General features: G+C 38.0%; 1 protein-coding gene across 1 annotated transcript in view; it reads left to right on the top strand.

Moving 5' to 3' along the window:
* Positions 1 to 11,604: 11,604 nt before the first annotated feature.
* Positions 11,605 to 16,592, top strand: part of spon1a (spondin 1a) — an 87,898-nt gene continuing 82,910 nt past the window's right edge. Inside the window, exons 1-2 of the mRNA XM_038306762.1 lie at positions 11,605 to 12,287; positions 12,981 to 13,087. Of these exons, the coding sequence (XP_038162690.1) occupies positions 12,056 to 12,287; positions 12,981 to 13,087 (339 nt within the window). The 5' untranslated portion in view covers positions 11,605 to 12,055. The remainder of the gene's footprint in view (positions 12,288 to 12,980; positions 13,088 to 16,592) is intronic.

Genomic DNA, 16,592 nt, shown 5'->3' with positions numbered 1-16,592 from the left:
GATTGGCAGCAAAACCACACGTGGCCACGCTAGGCTTTAATTTTCTTACTGAGTATTGGACGGAACCGCTTCCTTTTAAACAAGTAAAGTCGCTCGTGATTGGTTGGCATATATATATATATTTACATATATATTTATTCATATATATATTTATTCATTCATATATATATATATATTCATATATTTATTCATTCATATATTTATTCATTCATATATATATATATTCATATATTTATTCATTCATATGCTGTGTATTTATGTTATCCTACACTACTACACAATTATTATGCTACCATCAAGGACATGAATGAATTTATACAGGAAATGAACATTTGCCAGGAAGCTGTTTATGCAAAGAAAGAGCTTTATTAAAACACACACAACTATATACAACGCGTATCCAAACACATGCGTATCTAAAAATTAAAACTCCGTGAACGGTCCGTTTGCTTCATCGGGGTTGGAGGTAACAGGCAGCATTCCCTCCGAGGCAGGTCCGATGTGCAGACGCCTACTGTGCGTGGCCCTGTACTTCGGCATCGCTTCTAACCGGGACTGCAGCTTAACACAGAGTTCAGTGAGATCCGGCCTACGAAATGGCGGCGACCGTACAATCCATTCAGAGACACCGCCGACGACGCCATCTTCTTCGTCGGACATGAGGTCGACGGTGGCGGACTTACAGAGTTCCACTTCCTCATCTGATAGCACACTCTGCCTCGCCTTCAGCAGCTGAAAAAAAAACAATGAATCAGCAGCGCACTGCATACGGACACAACACATCTATCAATGCACCTGAAAAATAGTCACCAAATAAAGTCTTACCATCTTTCTTCTGTCCCGACTCCGAGCAGATAGCCTGGCAGCCTCCGCACGCAGCGTGCTGGCTAGCAGCGTGTATCTGAAGCTCCTGCATACCGTCTCATAATACGTCTTACAGGCAGCTGGAAAACAAATGAGAGGTATGAATAAAAAAAAATAAAATCAAACGCAAGTCACAGTAACAAGGAAGGAGAAAACATTAAAACAAGTCACTTACACACAATGTCGTCTTTATCAACATCGTGCAAATCCGAGCAAATAGGAGGTCACCGCCTCATTGTGAGGCGACTGTAGTCTGTGAGAAAAAAAAAAGTACAGCTATGGTCGGTATCCATGTCCTTTTACCGCAGAATGAAAGCATATTCTTTAAACCTTACCCCTGCTCCGGTTCATAGCGCCTGCAATTAGTCTCCGAGTTGTTAAGACGGCATACTGATTCCTGTGAATCACAAAAAATACACTTTAATAAAGCTTTAGGCTAGGCTGCTTTTAGCTTACCTAGCAAGGCTAGGTTGCCTTTAGCTTGCCTAGCTAAGCTAGGCTGCTTTTAGCATAGCTACCAGTAATCGAACTTATATTTACCGCTAGCGTGGCGTTGTGCACCCGTCTTCTCTTCCTCGAGTTCGTATATCCCGCAAAGTTGCTCGACTGCCGAGCCGCCATCTTGTCCTCTATGGACTACAACCTGGAGTGCATCGAATTCTCCAGCGCTCATTCATGTCGGCAGTCGTTGGGCAAGCTGACGAGACAGTCCGCTGATAGCAATCAGCAGTTTCTTCTCGTCAGTCTGCGGGCTGGCCGAAAGTTGTGGACTAAGAGCAGTTGGAGGCGAGTTGAACGCGAGACGTCGTGCAGCCATTGTTCACGTAACAACAAAATACAAACACGGTAACTGGAGATTAAGTTCTTCTAAGTGTAGTAACACAAACATGTCTGCTAATATGCTGGTCTCGCGAGAAGTCGTAGTGCACAAAAGCTCACACGTGATTGGACGATGGGGCCGAAGGCTCATCAGGCTCCTCCAATCACATACGACGTCATTGTTATACGGAAGGACTCGCGAGAAGAGCTCGCGTCGCTCCATTCTGGAAGGTGGCGGTAATGCACCTATAAATTGTTTGCAATTGCAATTGTTTGTTTCCATAAGATTGAATTTGAGCAGGTGGACATTAGAGATAATAAATGCAACAACAAGTTTTTGAATCAATATTCTATAAATAATATGTACCCAGGAAGAACAAAAAGCACAGCTCTCTTACAAAATTTTAAGAAATCTATGATAGTCAAAATTAGGACAAATTATTTGAAATTCCCAATTCCTCCTAAATATAAAGAATTACAATTTAAAATAATAAATAACATATATCCTTCAAATGAGTTTTTAAGAGAGAGATTTAAGTTTAATGTTGAGAATTGTGGCTTTTGTACAACTCAATTGGAAACAACTAAACATCTTTTTTATGAATGTAAAGAAGTATTAAACTTATGGGATCAACTTCGAACCTTTCTGTCTTCTAAAACAATAAATTTAGATTTTATTTCCTGGCAAAACATTCAATTCGGTTTATCCATTAAAGAAAAAAAATTTGGAATTTTTAATCAATATTCTAATAATTGTAACAAAGTATTATATCCATAAATGTCGCTATGCAAAATGCTCCCTCTCAATCTCTGCTCTCAAAAATGAACTTTCCCTTTTCAAAAGATGTCTGAGAAAGATGCAGAATTTAAATGCAATTAAATTGTTTGAGTTAATTGAAGAATTTCAGTTGGTAGTCCCCACTGAATAATTTACTTTAACTACTATTATTATTTTATTTATTTTTATTTATTTTATTTTATTTTATACTTTGTTCCAGCCTGTGCATTTAATTTTATTTTTCAAAAGCAGGAGTTGTGATATTTCTTCTTGTATTGAAATATTTGTTATTGACTTGTTATTTGAGATTGTTATTGTTTTCTTATATATTCAATAACAAAAAAAAAAAAAAAAAGTGGAAATCTAAAAAAAAAAATTAACCATTACAGCCAACTGATTCTGATTAAAACTAATTTTTGAAGTAAATTATTTGTGTATTTTTTTTACATAACATTTGCATACACAGTAATCTAGCGTACTTTAATTAAATAAATCAATTCAAGCTAAAATGTAAGAGTCTATAATTAGGCTATACTGAGCCTGATCTATTTCTACCATCTATTTGGGGAATATTTATTGCCACACTTTGGGCCACTTAAAACCAATTTAGCATGCTGACCTATGTCCTTATTACCACAGTGTACCAATCTTCTGATGGCTACTTCCAACAGGATAATGCGCCATGTTATAAAGTGAATCATCTCAGAATCATTTCTTGGAACTTTTCCACTTAAGTAATTGTGAATTGAGCATATTGACAGACAACATTTTATTTTTTTATCTTAAATGCAAATTTAAAAAAAAAATAATTACTGCTCTAAATGTATTGCTCTGTCAGCTAAAGATCTGTTTTGGTCTCTATACTTTAATTAAATAAATCAATTCAAGCTAAAATGTAAGAGGCTATAACCCCCCTGCAACCCTGGTTTGCATTTGTATAGCTCACAGCATGTTCATTAACATGTTAAAGCCTCCCCTAGAATTCCATGGGGGGGAGGCATGGGGGGAACACTGCCTAAGAAATTCCACGTCAATTTCTGACAATTTACGGGAGTTTTCGGCGAAGGTTGCAAATTGCCGTAAACTGCCGCTAACCTGAAGTTCCACGACAATCTACAGTACCGTATATTGACGAAAATCCCACTTTTCATGCAGTGTGCTGAACCTTAACTCTCTAGTTGGAGTGAAGGAGTCTGGTGAGAGGTACAGTATTTGCCTCAGACGTTACCCCTAAAGGCAGGTTGAGGGTCCTATATAAACCCTCTGTTGAGAAAAGGATGGTTGACCTTCAGTGGAGAATTATACATGAAGCAATAGCCATGGACAGTCACAGGGCTCACCTCGATTCAGGCACTGTGGAGGGCTGTCCATTCTGCACTCAGAGGGAAACACTAGAGCTCTTAGTGATGGGTTGTCCTCAGCTAGTCGGTCTTTTTAGAGTTCTAAAGGGTTTTGGGACAGGTTTTCTCTGTTCCTCTGTTTGTTTTTGGGCCCAAATATACAGTAAGCAGAAAACTGACATTGGTTTTAATTATTTTTTTTATTTGGCATGGCTAAACTAGCAATTTGGAAGACCAGGAAGAATCAGATGCTGGGACAGGGTTGGACAGATGTGGTACAGAGCCTGAAAGGTCACCCTAACCCTAACCCTAACCTGTGGAGCTGATTGACAGTTGGCTTTTGTATCTCTGCCTCTTTTTCTATTTCTGCTTCTGTCTCCCTGATCCTCAGTTGGCCTCGCCAGATGGCCACTCACACTGAGCCTGGTTCTGCTGGAAGTTTCTTACTGTTAAAAGGAAGTTTTCCTCTCAACTGTTGCTACAAGCATGCTTGAGGGATTGCCTTCAAGACAATGAGTTGATGTTTTCCTTAGATAGAAAACTTTGAACTAATGTGACTGTATGATCTGGTTCAGTTGTCTCTGTAAAGTATCTTGAGATGATCTGCGTTGTGAATTGGCCCTATATAAATAAATAGAATGTAAAGGAACTTCTTTCACAGAAATAAGCACATTGTTTTACAACATAGTTTTCGAATATACTGTAGTAGAGGTTTTTAGTTGAAATCTTCACCATTTCCAAAATCTAGAAATTAACAAGATTTTTGTTTGTACCCTATGTGTGTGCACAGCAAATTCGTGTGAACAAATTTGAGATTATCTTAAGCTGTTGGTATACCCCTCAAATCCACTCTGTGTTCATGTTCTTCTGCAGCAGTCACTATCTTAGACATACACATGTGTTTCTACTAAAAAACACCCCCAACACGGCAGAGTGAAATGAAAAACGCACAAGACAGAGATTATTAAAAGAAAAAAAAAAAGAGAGACAAGGATAAAGCTTTACAAGCACTGGGATTTGAGGATGTGGATAGTGTGATGAAAAGATAATATCTTGATGTTGTGATTATCTGTATGACTAAAACCTATTGCCTTTGATAATAGAAGTTACAAGATAGGGGGGATATATATATTTATTACCTGATGGCTACTGTGATAGCTTGACAATTTTATCAGCATGTGTTGGGCTTTAGAAGGAGGGGCTGCATGAGCCGGATAGATATGTGCTCATCTCATTGTGTTGTGGAAAACACTTTTAGTTCTGTGGCTTTCATTTTTATGACACTTTCCATTAGAAACTGAAATTGTGTGAAACATATTTTTAATGTCAACTTCACAGGACCGAAATGAGGAACAATAGGACACAGAGAATAAAGGATTAAATGGTCCATATTCTGGTATGAAGAAAACAAAAAAATCTGTCTGTCATAGCTAGCCTCTATTCTAGTCCATATAAAACATTTGGTCTATGTTCATTGCTACTCACCTCTATTTATTTCTGCTCTTAAAAAAAAACAAAAGTAGTCTACAGCTACTTGGAGACATGTGCCATGAAAAATGTAGGAAAAAATTGGCAGAAATACAACTAAGATAAAATCAACTTTAAAGAAATGCATAAGTCCTTCAGAGGCTCTATAGGAAAATTGGTCAAATATGCATTGTTATGCCTCAACGTTCATAAACATTAAGCCTCCACTGTTTCAGAGAGCAGCTGTCGACACTGAGCCCCCACTATATATAACCACCATATATCCAGGAAGAAAGAGAGTTGCAAAAAGGCATAGAAAGCCAGGATACCAGCCAAAATCTTTCAGTAATTACAAAGCAATCATGCCTGTTTTCAGTGCAAATTAATATCAGGTGGTTCAGTCCCAAATTATGGCTTATAGAGAGGTGTCTCAGGTTTCACACAAGAAACATCTCATGATTGATAAAAGTAAAGAGGTTTCTCAAGACCGTCGCAACCTTCATGATGCCATTGGTTAATGAATTTCTAAACTTATTTTTTTCCAGTGAGTAATGTTGGATTTCTGATTTCAGACAGAGGAGCTAAAATAATTATGAGAGGAGTTATCCAAGAGCCAAAGACCAGTTTTGGAGTGCTTCGGAAAGACCTGGAACTAGCAGGTACAATTGTTTCAAAGAAAACAATAAGTAATGCACTCAACCGTCATGGCCTCTATGAATGCTCACCATGCAAGGCTTCATTGCTGAAGAAAACAACATGTTGAAGCTTGTTAAAAGTTTTTTCAACAAAATTTAGACAAGCATGTGAAATACTGGGAGAATACTGTCTGGTCAGATGAGAGCAAAATTGAAATCTTTGGACGCCATAATACACTTCATGTTATGTGGTCAAATGGCATATCCCTCCAAAAACACCATACTAACAGTGAAGTTTGGAGGTGGGAATATAATGGTGTGGGGTTTTTTTTAGCATATGGAACTAGCAAACTTCGAATAATTGAAGGAAAGGTGATTGGAAAAATATAAAGAGATATTCTTAAAAAAATGTGGTGCCATCTACCTGGATGGTGAAGATGAAACATGGGTGGACATTTTAACAAGACATTGACTCAATACACATTGCTAAGGAAACTCTCAACTGGTATCAGAGAAAGTAAATAAATGCTACAATGGCTCAGCCAATAAACTACATCCAATAAAAAACTATGGAAATAACTACAAATAAGAGTCCATAGAAGAGGCCCAAGAAATCTTCAAGATTGTGTGTAGGAATGGGACAAAATCATACCTGAGAAATGCATGCAGCTAATTTCTCCATACAGGAGGCGTCTCGAAGATGTCATTGCCAACAAAGGCTTTTGTACACATTTGTCAAATAATAAAAGAAAATACACAGTTGCAAAACTACAGTACATTCTACCTGTAGTAGTTTAAACTAGCTTCAATGTGTACAAGCCATCATACAAAAGTTCAAGCCACCATACTTAATTTTCTCCCATCTTTCAGCCTTTTGGAGAACTTGCCTTTCACCAAGGCAGCATCTCTCTTCTTCTCCCCTTCGTTTCCACTTTTGAGCCCCTGAGAGGTTCCTTTTATGTGAGTCCATCATTAGGTGCAATGCTCCTCCATTAGCATTTACTCCAGCCAAAACAGTCAAACAAGCTCAAAGTAGTGCACACTGGAGCATCTGGGGGCAGACAATGATAGGGTGAATGCAGGAAGAGTTGTGTGTGCGTGTGTGTGTAGGTGTGTGTGTGTGTGTGTGTGTGTTAAGGTCGCTAATCTGTAACGTGCCTCTGCTATTGATTCATATAATTTACTCCATGACTGTGAGGGCGTGGGCACGGTGCATGGCAAAACCACCTTGGGCAATGTCCATGTCACCCATATCAGAAAGTGCCACTAATTACAAACTGTAATATATAAATTAAATACATTCAGTGTTTGTAAAGGGTTTTAAGCTAAAAGGATAAAATCCCATCATTAGAAATTCATAACTTTTTATATTATCGGTCAGTAACTGTCAAGGTTTACAATTTTCTAACAAAGTCAATCAGTTTCCCTTTTTTTCAGTATCATGCAATTGCTCTTATTTGTCCTTCAAATTAAGTAGACAAAAACAACGATAAATCCTCTAAGGTCTTTTCAGTTTTGGATCAGTTGCATGGTAAATATGGCCCTAATGACTTAGCAGCAGAGGGCTTTGTTGTTTAATGAGCAGGCTCTTCTCTTCCATTATGATCAGATGAGAACCTAATTTGATTCTCCCTCCTGACCTCTATCCCACTCTGAAAGGAAAACCCATGGGATTTATTAAAGGTTGGTGTAGCAGTTGTGAATCCCTCACTTGTTTGAAGACATGAGGGATGAGTTGCCCTTGATAATGGAAAGTATGTTATACTCATGGCAACACACACATACTTTAGTATGTTTTAGTTCTATGTAATATTTTTATAATTATGCCCAAACATTTCTTAACTGCAATGTTCACAAATGTGCCCCCACCTTCTTTAAAACCACCAGGCTTTGACTGGTTATCTGTGTACCGGGTGGGCCGGTCCTACTTTCAGCATGCGAGGGCCGGCCCTCTTTAAATCATAACTGCCCCAACACTTATTGCAAGTACCTGTGACAGTAAATAACTCAAGGAGCTTAAAACATAATACAATGTTACTTAAATGATGCATGCAATATATATAGCCCTTCCTTCTCATGAACATCCTTGTGACAGTTGGCATATATTGTAATTTTCTATTTCTTCAAACTGTAAAATCCTCATAACAAACTAAATTATAATAAAACTAAAAAGGTTTCTTTAAACCAAACTACGATGTTTATCTTACATTTGGCAAATTTATGTTCAAATATTTAGAAAAAATATGTTGTGGTGCATGATGGGGTTTTTACATCTGTTTACATAGACTCGCAGTGAATGCTTACACACCGCTGAGCTTTCAAGTATTCATTCTTGAAGAACTGCCTGTCTGCCTCTATATTGTATTGTTTTATATTGGCATTTTTACAACACTCTGGCTTACGTTGTAGCCCAAGTATGTGTGTGGGTATCTGGCAGGCTTTGTGCATGTGTGGACGTTACGCAAGCAGCTGTCACTGTCGCGTTTGTGTTAATAACCAAAGACAGTAAAACCACATCATAGAAGTCTTGGTGATGGTTGTCGTGTGATGCTAGAAGATAGATCAGTTAATCCACAATGTGTGTATTGTGTTTCACTTTGAGAGGTACACGTTTGACTGTGCTTCTATTTTTGGGCCGTTGTAGGAGAAAAAATGTCAGGGCCGAAAAACGTTCCCAGTCCGAGCCTGAACACCACCACCACACACCCTTGCAGATTTACAGAGAACCATGCATTTACTTCCATTCATTTCAACCTTTTCTATGCTCTAACCTTGACCCTAAGCCCAAACCTAACCACTGCTGGAACAAATGTCATGCTTTCCTAAACCTAATTCACACATTAGTGCTAAAACTGATATCTAACTCCAAAAAACTGTGGACAATAAAAAGGTTCTCCCTTTACATCAAAGTCTCCATTTTATATGATATATTTGAAAATATGAAAAAAAAACTAACTTGTTCTTACTCAGCTGCAAGTACAAGTACATACAAACTCAAACACACATTTACAGATCCAGTTCAAGGCATGAGTGAATTGAGTGATTTCTTAGGGTCCCAGAGCAAGTACATGCCCCAAAAGAATGGTTATTGTTTGGGCTTTATGCATAAGTAACAATGTATATCTTCATGTGATTGTTGCATCTATTTTTCTAAATGTACAAGCTTTCCCAAACTTAAAAGAATAAAAAATTATCTAAGTTCTTTAATGATAGAGGAATAATCGAGTTGGCTGGCAGGGATTGGTATTATTTACAATGAAATTGGCACAGATCACTTACAGTTATACCATCACTGATTTTGCAAACAGAAAAGCTATCTATCTGTCTGTCTGTCTATCAATCCATCCATCTATAGCTAAAGCCAGGGGTACCAGAGTGGGGAAAATTTAGGAAGATTCTTAAGGCCGAGATACATTGCACTTTTGGGTTGTTGCGATGGACTGTGCGCGGCATGCACAAACAAATAGAATGTCTGTATCCTTTTATAGTTGACACGGATGTAGGTGCTGTAGTCGCAAAGTGGAATGCAGAAAAAAAGAGAAGAAACAGTTGACGTTCCATTTCCAAAATGGCAGAGCGCAGTATTGTTTATTTAAGAATGTATGATTATTAAAGAATACTAGGTGTGTTTATGGCAGCTACACACAAATACACTCACCGGCCACTTTATTAGGTACACCTGTCCAACTGCTCGTTAACACTTAATTTCTAAGCAGCCAATCACATGGCGGCAACTCAGTGCATTTAGGCATGTAGACATGGTCAAGACAATCTCCTGCAGTTCAAACTGAGCATCAGTATGGGGAAGAAAGGTGATTTGAGTGACTTTGAACGTGGCATGATTGTTGGTGCCAGAAGGGCTGGTCTGAGTATTTCAGAAACTGCTGATCTACTGGGATTTTCACGCACAACCATCTCTAGGGTTTACAGAGAATGGTCCGAAAAAGAAAAAACATCCAGTGAGCGGCAGTTCTATGGGCGGAAATGCCTTGTTGATGCCAGAGGTCAGAGGAGAATGGCCAGACTGGTTCGAGCTGATAGAAGGGCAACAGTGACTCAAATAACCATCCGTTACAACCAAGGTGGGCAGAAGAGCATCTCTGAACGCACAGTACGTCGAAGTTTGAGGCAGATGGGCTACAGCAGCAGAAGACCACACCGGGTGCCACTCCTTTCAGCTAAGAACAGGAAACTGAGGCTACATTTTGCACAAGCTCATCGAAATTGGACAATAGAAGATTGGAAAAACGTTGCCTGGTCTGATGAGTCTCGATTTCTGCTGCGACATTTGGATGGTAGGGTCAGAATTTGGCGTCTACAATATGAAAGCATGGATCCATCCTTCCTTGTATCAACGGTTCAGGCTGGTGGCGGTGGTGTCATGGTGTGGGGAATATTTTCTTGGCACTCTTTGGGCCCCTTGGTACCAATTGAGCATCGTTGCAATGCCACAGTCTACCTGAGTATTGTTACTGACCATGTCCATCCCTTTATGACCACAATGTACCCAACTTCCGATGGCTACTTTCAGCAGGATAATGCGCCATGTCATAAAGCTGGAATCATCTCAGACTGGTTTCTTGAACATGACAATGAGTTCACTGTACTCAAATGGCCTCCACAGTCACCAGATCTCAATCCAATAGAGCATCTTTGGGATGTGGTGGAACGGGAGATTCGCATCATGGATGTGCAGCCGACAAATCTGCGGCAACTGTGTGATGCCATCATGTCAATATGGACCAAACTCCCTGAGGAATGCTTCCAGCACCTTATTGAATCTATGCCACGAAGAATTGAGGCAGTTCTGAAGGCAAAAGGGGGTCCAACCCGTTACTACAGTAGCATGGGGTACCTAATAAAGTGGCCGGTGAGTGTATATGGTGGAATAAAATGGCAGGTTTTCCTGCTGCACTAAGACAGACATGACAACGAGGAAACCAGCCCCCCTAGGTAGTCCAAATAACAAATCTAAAAAAATAGTCACATTTCAAAAAAAAAAAAAAAAAAAAAACACTAAATAAAAGCCTCCCAAATGCCCCCCCATCCCAGTGAAGCAGGTGAGCTACATTTTGTACATCATTTTAGCTTTTTTAACTTAACTTTTTATATTTATCAAAATAAATAACTCCAAATTAATAAATACATAAATAATGGCATGTAGATGTTTGTCTTGGATACTAGACAGTTGAAGGAAAGTATTGAGCAGCCTCCAGCAGCCTCTATTAAAGTCTATGTCAATATTAAAATAGTTCAGTTAAATTAAAGGACATTTATAAATCTTGATGATTCTCACGAACAGCCTGTAGCAGCCACCTCAAAAATACATGTTTTATTCTCAATACAAGTATACATGAATGAAAACTAAATTATAAGGACCATCATAAAAATAATATGTCCTTTAACTTTAATAAAGTGGAACCTAATAGAACTATATTTTAAAAATCTAAAAGCTATTTTCTTCTCATGTGTACATAGATACAGCTAAAATTTTTGCTTTAAATAATCTGTTATTGTTTTGAGAGGATCATTTCTAACGTTAAGCCTATTTAACCTTTTGGTGTGAGGATAATTTTCTGGGGGGGCAATATCAATGTTGTTCATGGGGCTCCAAATTGGTGGCAGCGCCCCTGGTCAGAGCCAATTGTGCCCACTATCGCTAAATTCTTTAATAATTCGGCCATGCACACAGTGCAAATGGGGCTAGTTTAGTCACTGTGAGCAGCAGGGTTCTGTGTCGTTCGTTCATGACGGAAAAACAACTTCAGCCTCGTATCCTTCAGGGTATTAAAAAATGAGACGATCGCACAGAGTGTTCGGTTCAACTCAGTCAAACACGTAGCTTTGTCTCAGTGGATGTCTTTGCGCTCACTGGTTGGTCAGAGCCGCCCGGATAAGTTTGCAAACGTTTATTGCTTTCTCTGGCACTTCTCCGGAATCCTTCTATCCCGCTCAGTGCGTCGCTCCTGCAGAAAAGCGCACATCGCATCCCAGCCAATCCTCTTCTCTGCCTCCTACCAGGATGGATCTGCCCCGCTAAGAGCGCACAACTCCACTTCAGCAGCTGACTAGTAGGAGTGAAAACCAGAGCGAAGACAAAGCTTTAATTTAATTTTATCTTTTCATTAACTCAAATAACGCAAATTTACAAAATGACACGAAGCCGATTGTCCCCACGGGCTCTGCTGCTGCTCTGTTTTATTTGTTCCGCCGCTTGCGATCCGTTTGCATTCACCGAAGATCCATTCGACAGAACCGTGAAGGCTGACAGCTACTGTAGTCGGGTTTTACGGGCTCAGAGCAATCAGAAGGAGACAAACAACGAGTTTCAACTCGTGGTTGAAGGAGATCCGGAGCGTTACCAGCCGGGGAGCACATACAGAGGTGGGTGGTCTGTAAACACAAACCAGTCATTTAAAACTTGTAGCCTAATAAGTTATTTTATCATTTAGTTTAATGCATGAAAGGGTGCTGTTTTCACAGTAAGGGATGCTGTTTCCATACTTAGGTTAAATATTTTTTTTGTGTATTCTATTTTAACAATTTTGAGTGTGTAAGCTATTTTAAACAATTATTGACATAAACACTATAAGCAGGGCATTCAGACTTTCTAAACTTGTATGTATGTGACATCAATTTTGACCGGTATGACCTCACTTATCATAATAAAGCCCAAAATCTGACCTGATCTGTTTGGTTTTGTTTGCTGCCAAAGTTAAATGATGCAAGGCACAAATATATGCCGTCTGTTCTGTGGTCCTTAGGGCTTATACCCTCTGATTGCGTGGGGTGGGGGGCGGGGGAGTTGTATGTGCCAGCTGGATTTGTAATTTGTAAAAAAAAAAAAAAAAAAAAAAAAAAAAAAATGATGTGCAATGTGAAAATCTTTATTTATAATAAGAACGACTCATTACCAAGTCCTAACTTTTTTATATTACCTTTTTAAAACACCAACTTCGGGTATAATAATATTGTTTTGTACCTGATATAACACTTATAAAGAGTGTGTATTGTGTATTAATCCTTATTGTTAGGTGCAACATTCTAAACTGCTATCATTTGTTTTTCCTCACCAAGTGAGTCTGACTGCAACCAGCCCCTCCTACTTTAGAGGGTTCACCCTTATTGCCATAAAGGAAGGTGCAGTAGGAGACAAGGATGAGGATTATGCTGGAAATTTCCAGGTAAGGAATCATCTGTAAATAAAGGTGTTGACATACACTAGCCGAAAGGGAAAAAAAAAATCTAAATCTAAATCTAATCAAATGGTTGTGCAGATATTCTGTGCACATTCTTTGCAAAATAACACCACTGTCAGAGGCAGAAAATGCAGTCCTTATGATGAAACCAAAAACTGCATCCATATCTTTGGTCTGCTATATAAACCAAATATTGTGTTGGACTTAAGCTGTCCTGCTTTGACCTTTTTTGTTCAAGATAGTTCCAACCCAACATGCTCTAACAGGCTTGATTAAACAGGTTTTAATGTAAAAATGACAAAGTGACAAAAATCCGCCTATAACATATTTCTTTACAAAGACTGTTAGCCTAAACAGTTTTTAGACCTAAAAAGTCTAATGAATCCTAATTTACTCATGAGTAATGACGAATACAGTGTATTGACAATTAGAGCGTTTCTCAGACTAATTAGAGTTTAATGGAACAAGGTTACGCCTGAGCATTAAAGGGAGGAGGGATGGATCTGAGAGAAGCCAGAAGTTCAAAAAGAAGAAAAAAAAGGAGAGAACTTGTGCTGCCACATTATGCTAATGTGAGGATGGACAAATACATTGGGCTTCGGTAATTGTAATGCAGTGTGAGATTTGGTGTGTGCTTGAGAAAATATGTTGTGTTTGCCTTCATATAAGTATAGCAGAGATAAAAAGAGTATACCATTTAAGCGTATACACTTGATCATCCTCAACATCAAAACACGATTTCTACAAATCAGCTAAATAATGTCTTAATTTGTCTTTGGTGCATTTTGTGCTTGTGATGTTTGTTGCAATAGTTTCATAAGAGAAGTGTGTTTCAATAAATGTAACAATTGATCAGAGTTTCCATACTAAAGCTTATGAAGTTGTTATTCATCTGGAATTGTAGAAAATTGTTTCTTCGGAACATCTGATACCAACGGAACAATTAGATAGATACAGAAATGTATATAGTCTTTATTGGTGTGTGGATGTAACAAATTGAGGTAAAAATCTAAATGAGAATGGTATTTAAGGGAAATTCATGCATAGTCATGTGTAAATTAGAAAGTAATTTCTCATTGCTTTATAAATGTAGTTAAAGCAATGTGATTTTCTGTTAAGTCTCAAATCATGGTTTCACATATGAGGCAAAAGTCCGAGCATAAGTATTTTCAGGCTTCATCATTACAAGTGACATAGCAAAATAGCTAATATGAGTGGCGGCTGGTTGAGTTTTCTCCATGGAGGATATAAAATAGAAATAGACGTGTACCAAAAACCAATCAAAAGTATACTAATTTATCATACCAGTATAATTATATGAATGCCAACAAAAAAACAACAACAAAATAAATTGATTAATAATGGAGAAGCTATTAGTCAGCTTTATATATATATATATTAGTGCTGTCAAAATTATCGCGTTATTATCGCGTTAACGCGAGGCCATTTTAACGGCGATAATTTTTTTAACGTGAGATTAACGCTATGTGGTTTTATGGTAAAATTTTCCAAGTACATCCCGCTGCAGCCTGCGGGAAGGCGGGGCTATTTTACCCCAGTGTATGCATTTCTCATAGGCTTCTAGAGCGGAGCTCCTCAAGGGAAAAAGACGCTCATACACTGGGTGACGCTAGTGCCTTTTCTTTAAGCCCCACCACCAACAAACAAGTTGAGTGTCTGGTAACTAGTAGCAACCTGAAATACGCTGAGAAAACAGATTACTGAGGTTAAATGGAATCTGCTACGGCACTCTTGCTGTCACAGGTCGGTATCGTGTGTGTGTGTGGGTGGGTGTGTCTGTGTGTGGGTGGGTGTGTGTGTGTGTGTGTGTGTTCTCATTTTTGTTAAGAGTCTGAAAAGTAACTTTCATAGACTACCTCCATCTAGTGATGTCGGTCTATTGATTTTGATGTATTGATTGAAAATTGTTCATTATTATCTTGGTTAATTAACATCTAATGTTAACTGTACTACATTTTATAGCAGTAGGGTAAAATGCTTGTCTTTGTTCAAAAGACTGTATTAACTGTAAAGACTGTCTTTTACATCAGCCTGTTTTCAGGGCCTTTTTTTTTGGCTACATATTTGTTATTTTTTGCTACATGCCTCCCCATCTTCCTGCCATATGTTCTATGGCATAAATCAGTATCTGTGACCTGTTCTCATTTAAAAAAAAGAACATTGGCACAAACCTAGCCTGTATGTATTTTTTGTATGTCATCGAGTATATTTAAATGATTTTCAATCAGAAAAAAAATTTGCGATTAAAATGCGATTAATCGCGAGTTAACTCAGGCATTGATGCGATTAATCGCGATTAAAAAAATTTAATCGATTGACAGCACTAATATATATTTTTTTTATATGTAAAATACTCTTTGTTTTCTGAGAATGTGTTTATTTAAGAACAACTATGCAAATTAACAAACATCTAGAAAAAGTACACTATATATTATTTTCCACGTGAATTGCAAATTGTTCATTCTTCTTTAAAGTGCTTTATTTCCGTCCTACCTATCTTTATCCATGCTGGGTCAGATCCTGACGTTTAAAAAAGGAGGCAGGGAAAGCAGAATAAAGTGAAGCCTTGTGAAATAAAAAAGTCTATGTATTTGTGATTTTAATTTTGCTGGCTTTGCAATGAAACTGAGATATGATTCTTGTTCATTTACTTTTTGCAATAGAGCAGTTGTTAAATAGGTTTATTCAAATGTGGAAAAGTCTCATGTTGAGGCTTGTTGTTCTTGGTCTTTTTTAGCCACTATGTGCCTGCAGTAAAATTCATGCAGACATTTGCACAGCAGTTTCCCGGTGGTTCAAGTAAAAAGTCACTGCTGTGCTGTGTTTTATTTTAGGCTTTGACTTGAAGACAAAAAATAGAATTCAAAGATTTACTTTTTACCTATTTACATCTCATCTTTCATTATATGTTAATAGAAAAGCTAATACCTTATTTTTTCATTTACTATGATAAAAAATGTCATACTGTTTTTATGGTCCCACTGTTTTCAGTGTACAACTCCTTAATCTCATGTCAGCATTTGGTCAAAGTGAACAGTGTTAAAGAAGGAAGGGACTAATTTAAATCAGATCTGTTATTGCTGCACACAACCTTGAGTGTTAAGCAGGATAAATTAAATAAGCACATGTGTGACCATAGGTTTTTAGGTGTGAGTATAAGAGAAAGAGAAAAAAGTGTGACCTGCTTTTAAATAGACCCCTTCCATAGTTTTAGAGGCTACCAATTTCTTTCAAAGCAGAGGTTTGAAAATAAAATACTGCCAAAAAAGATAATTCTCTATCCTTTATTAGTTTTTCCCATCTGATGTCCTTTATTTCCTAAAAAAAAAGTTGTTAAAGAAAGAAAGGATATATAGATGCTTCAACAAAAGCTGTCAAGCTTTATTTAACATACAGCTCATTTGAAATCTGATGGTGTGCCCAATCCCAGCAATCTCTGAACCGCTCCTGACTTGATGAAAAGCACTTT

Source organism: Cyprinodon tularosa, unplaced genomic scaffold (genome assembly GCF_016077235.1).
Source record: "Cyprinodon tularosa strain WSP-4 unplaced genomic scaffold, ASM1607723v1 ctg59, whole genome shotgun sequence".
NCBI classification, from domain to species: domain Eukaryota; kingdom Metazoa; phylum Chordata; class Actinopteri; order Cyprinodontiformes; family Cyprinodontidae; genus Cyprinodon; species Cyprinodon tularosa.
The sequence above is the reverse complement of the archived record's forward strand: the minus strand, read 5'-3'. Positions and strand labels throughout refer to the sequence as shown.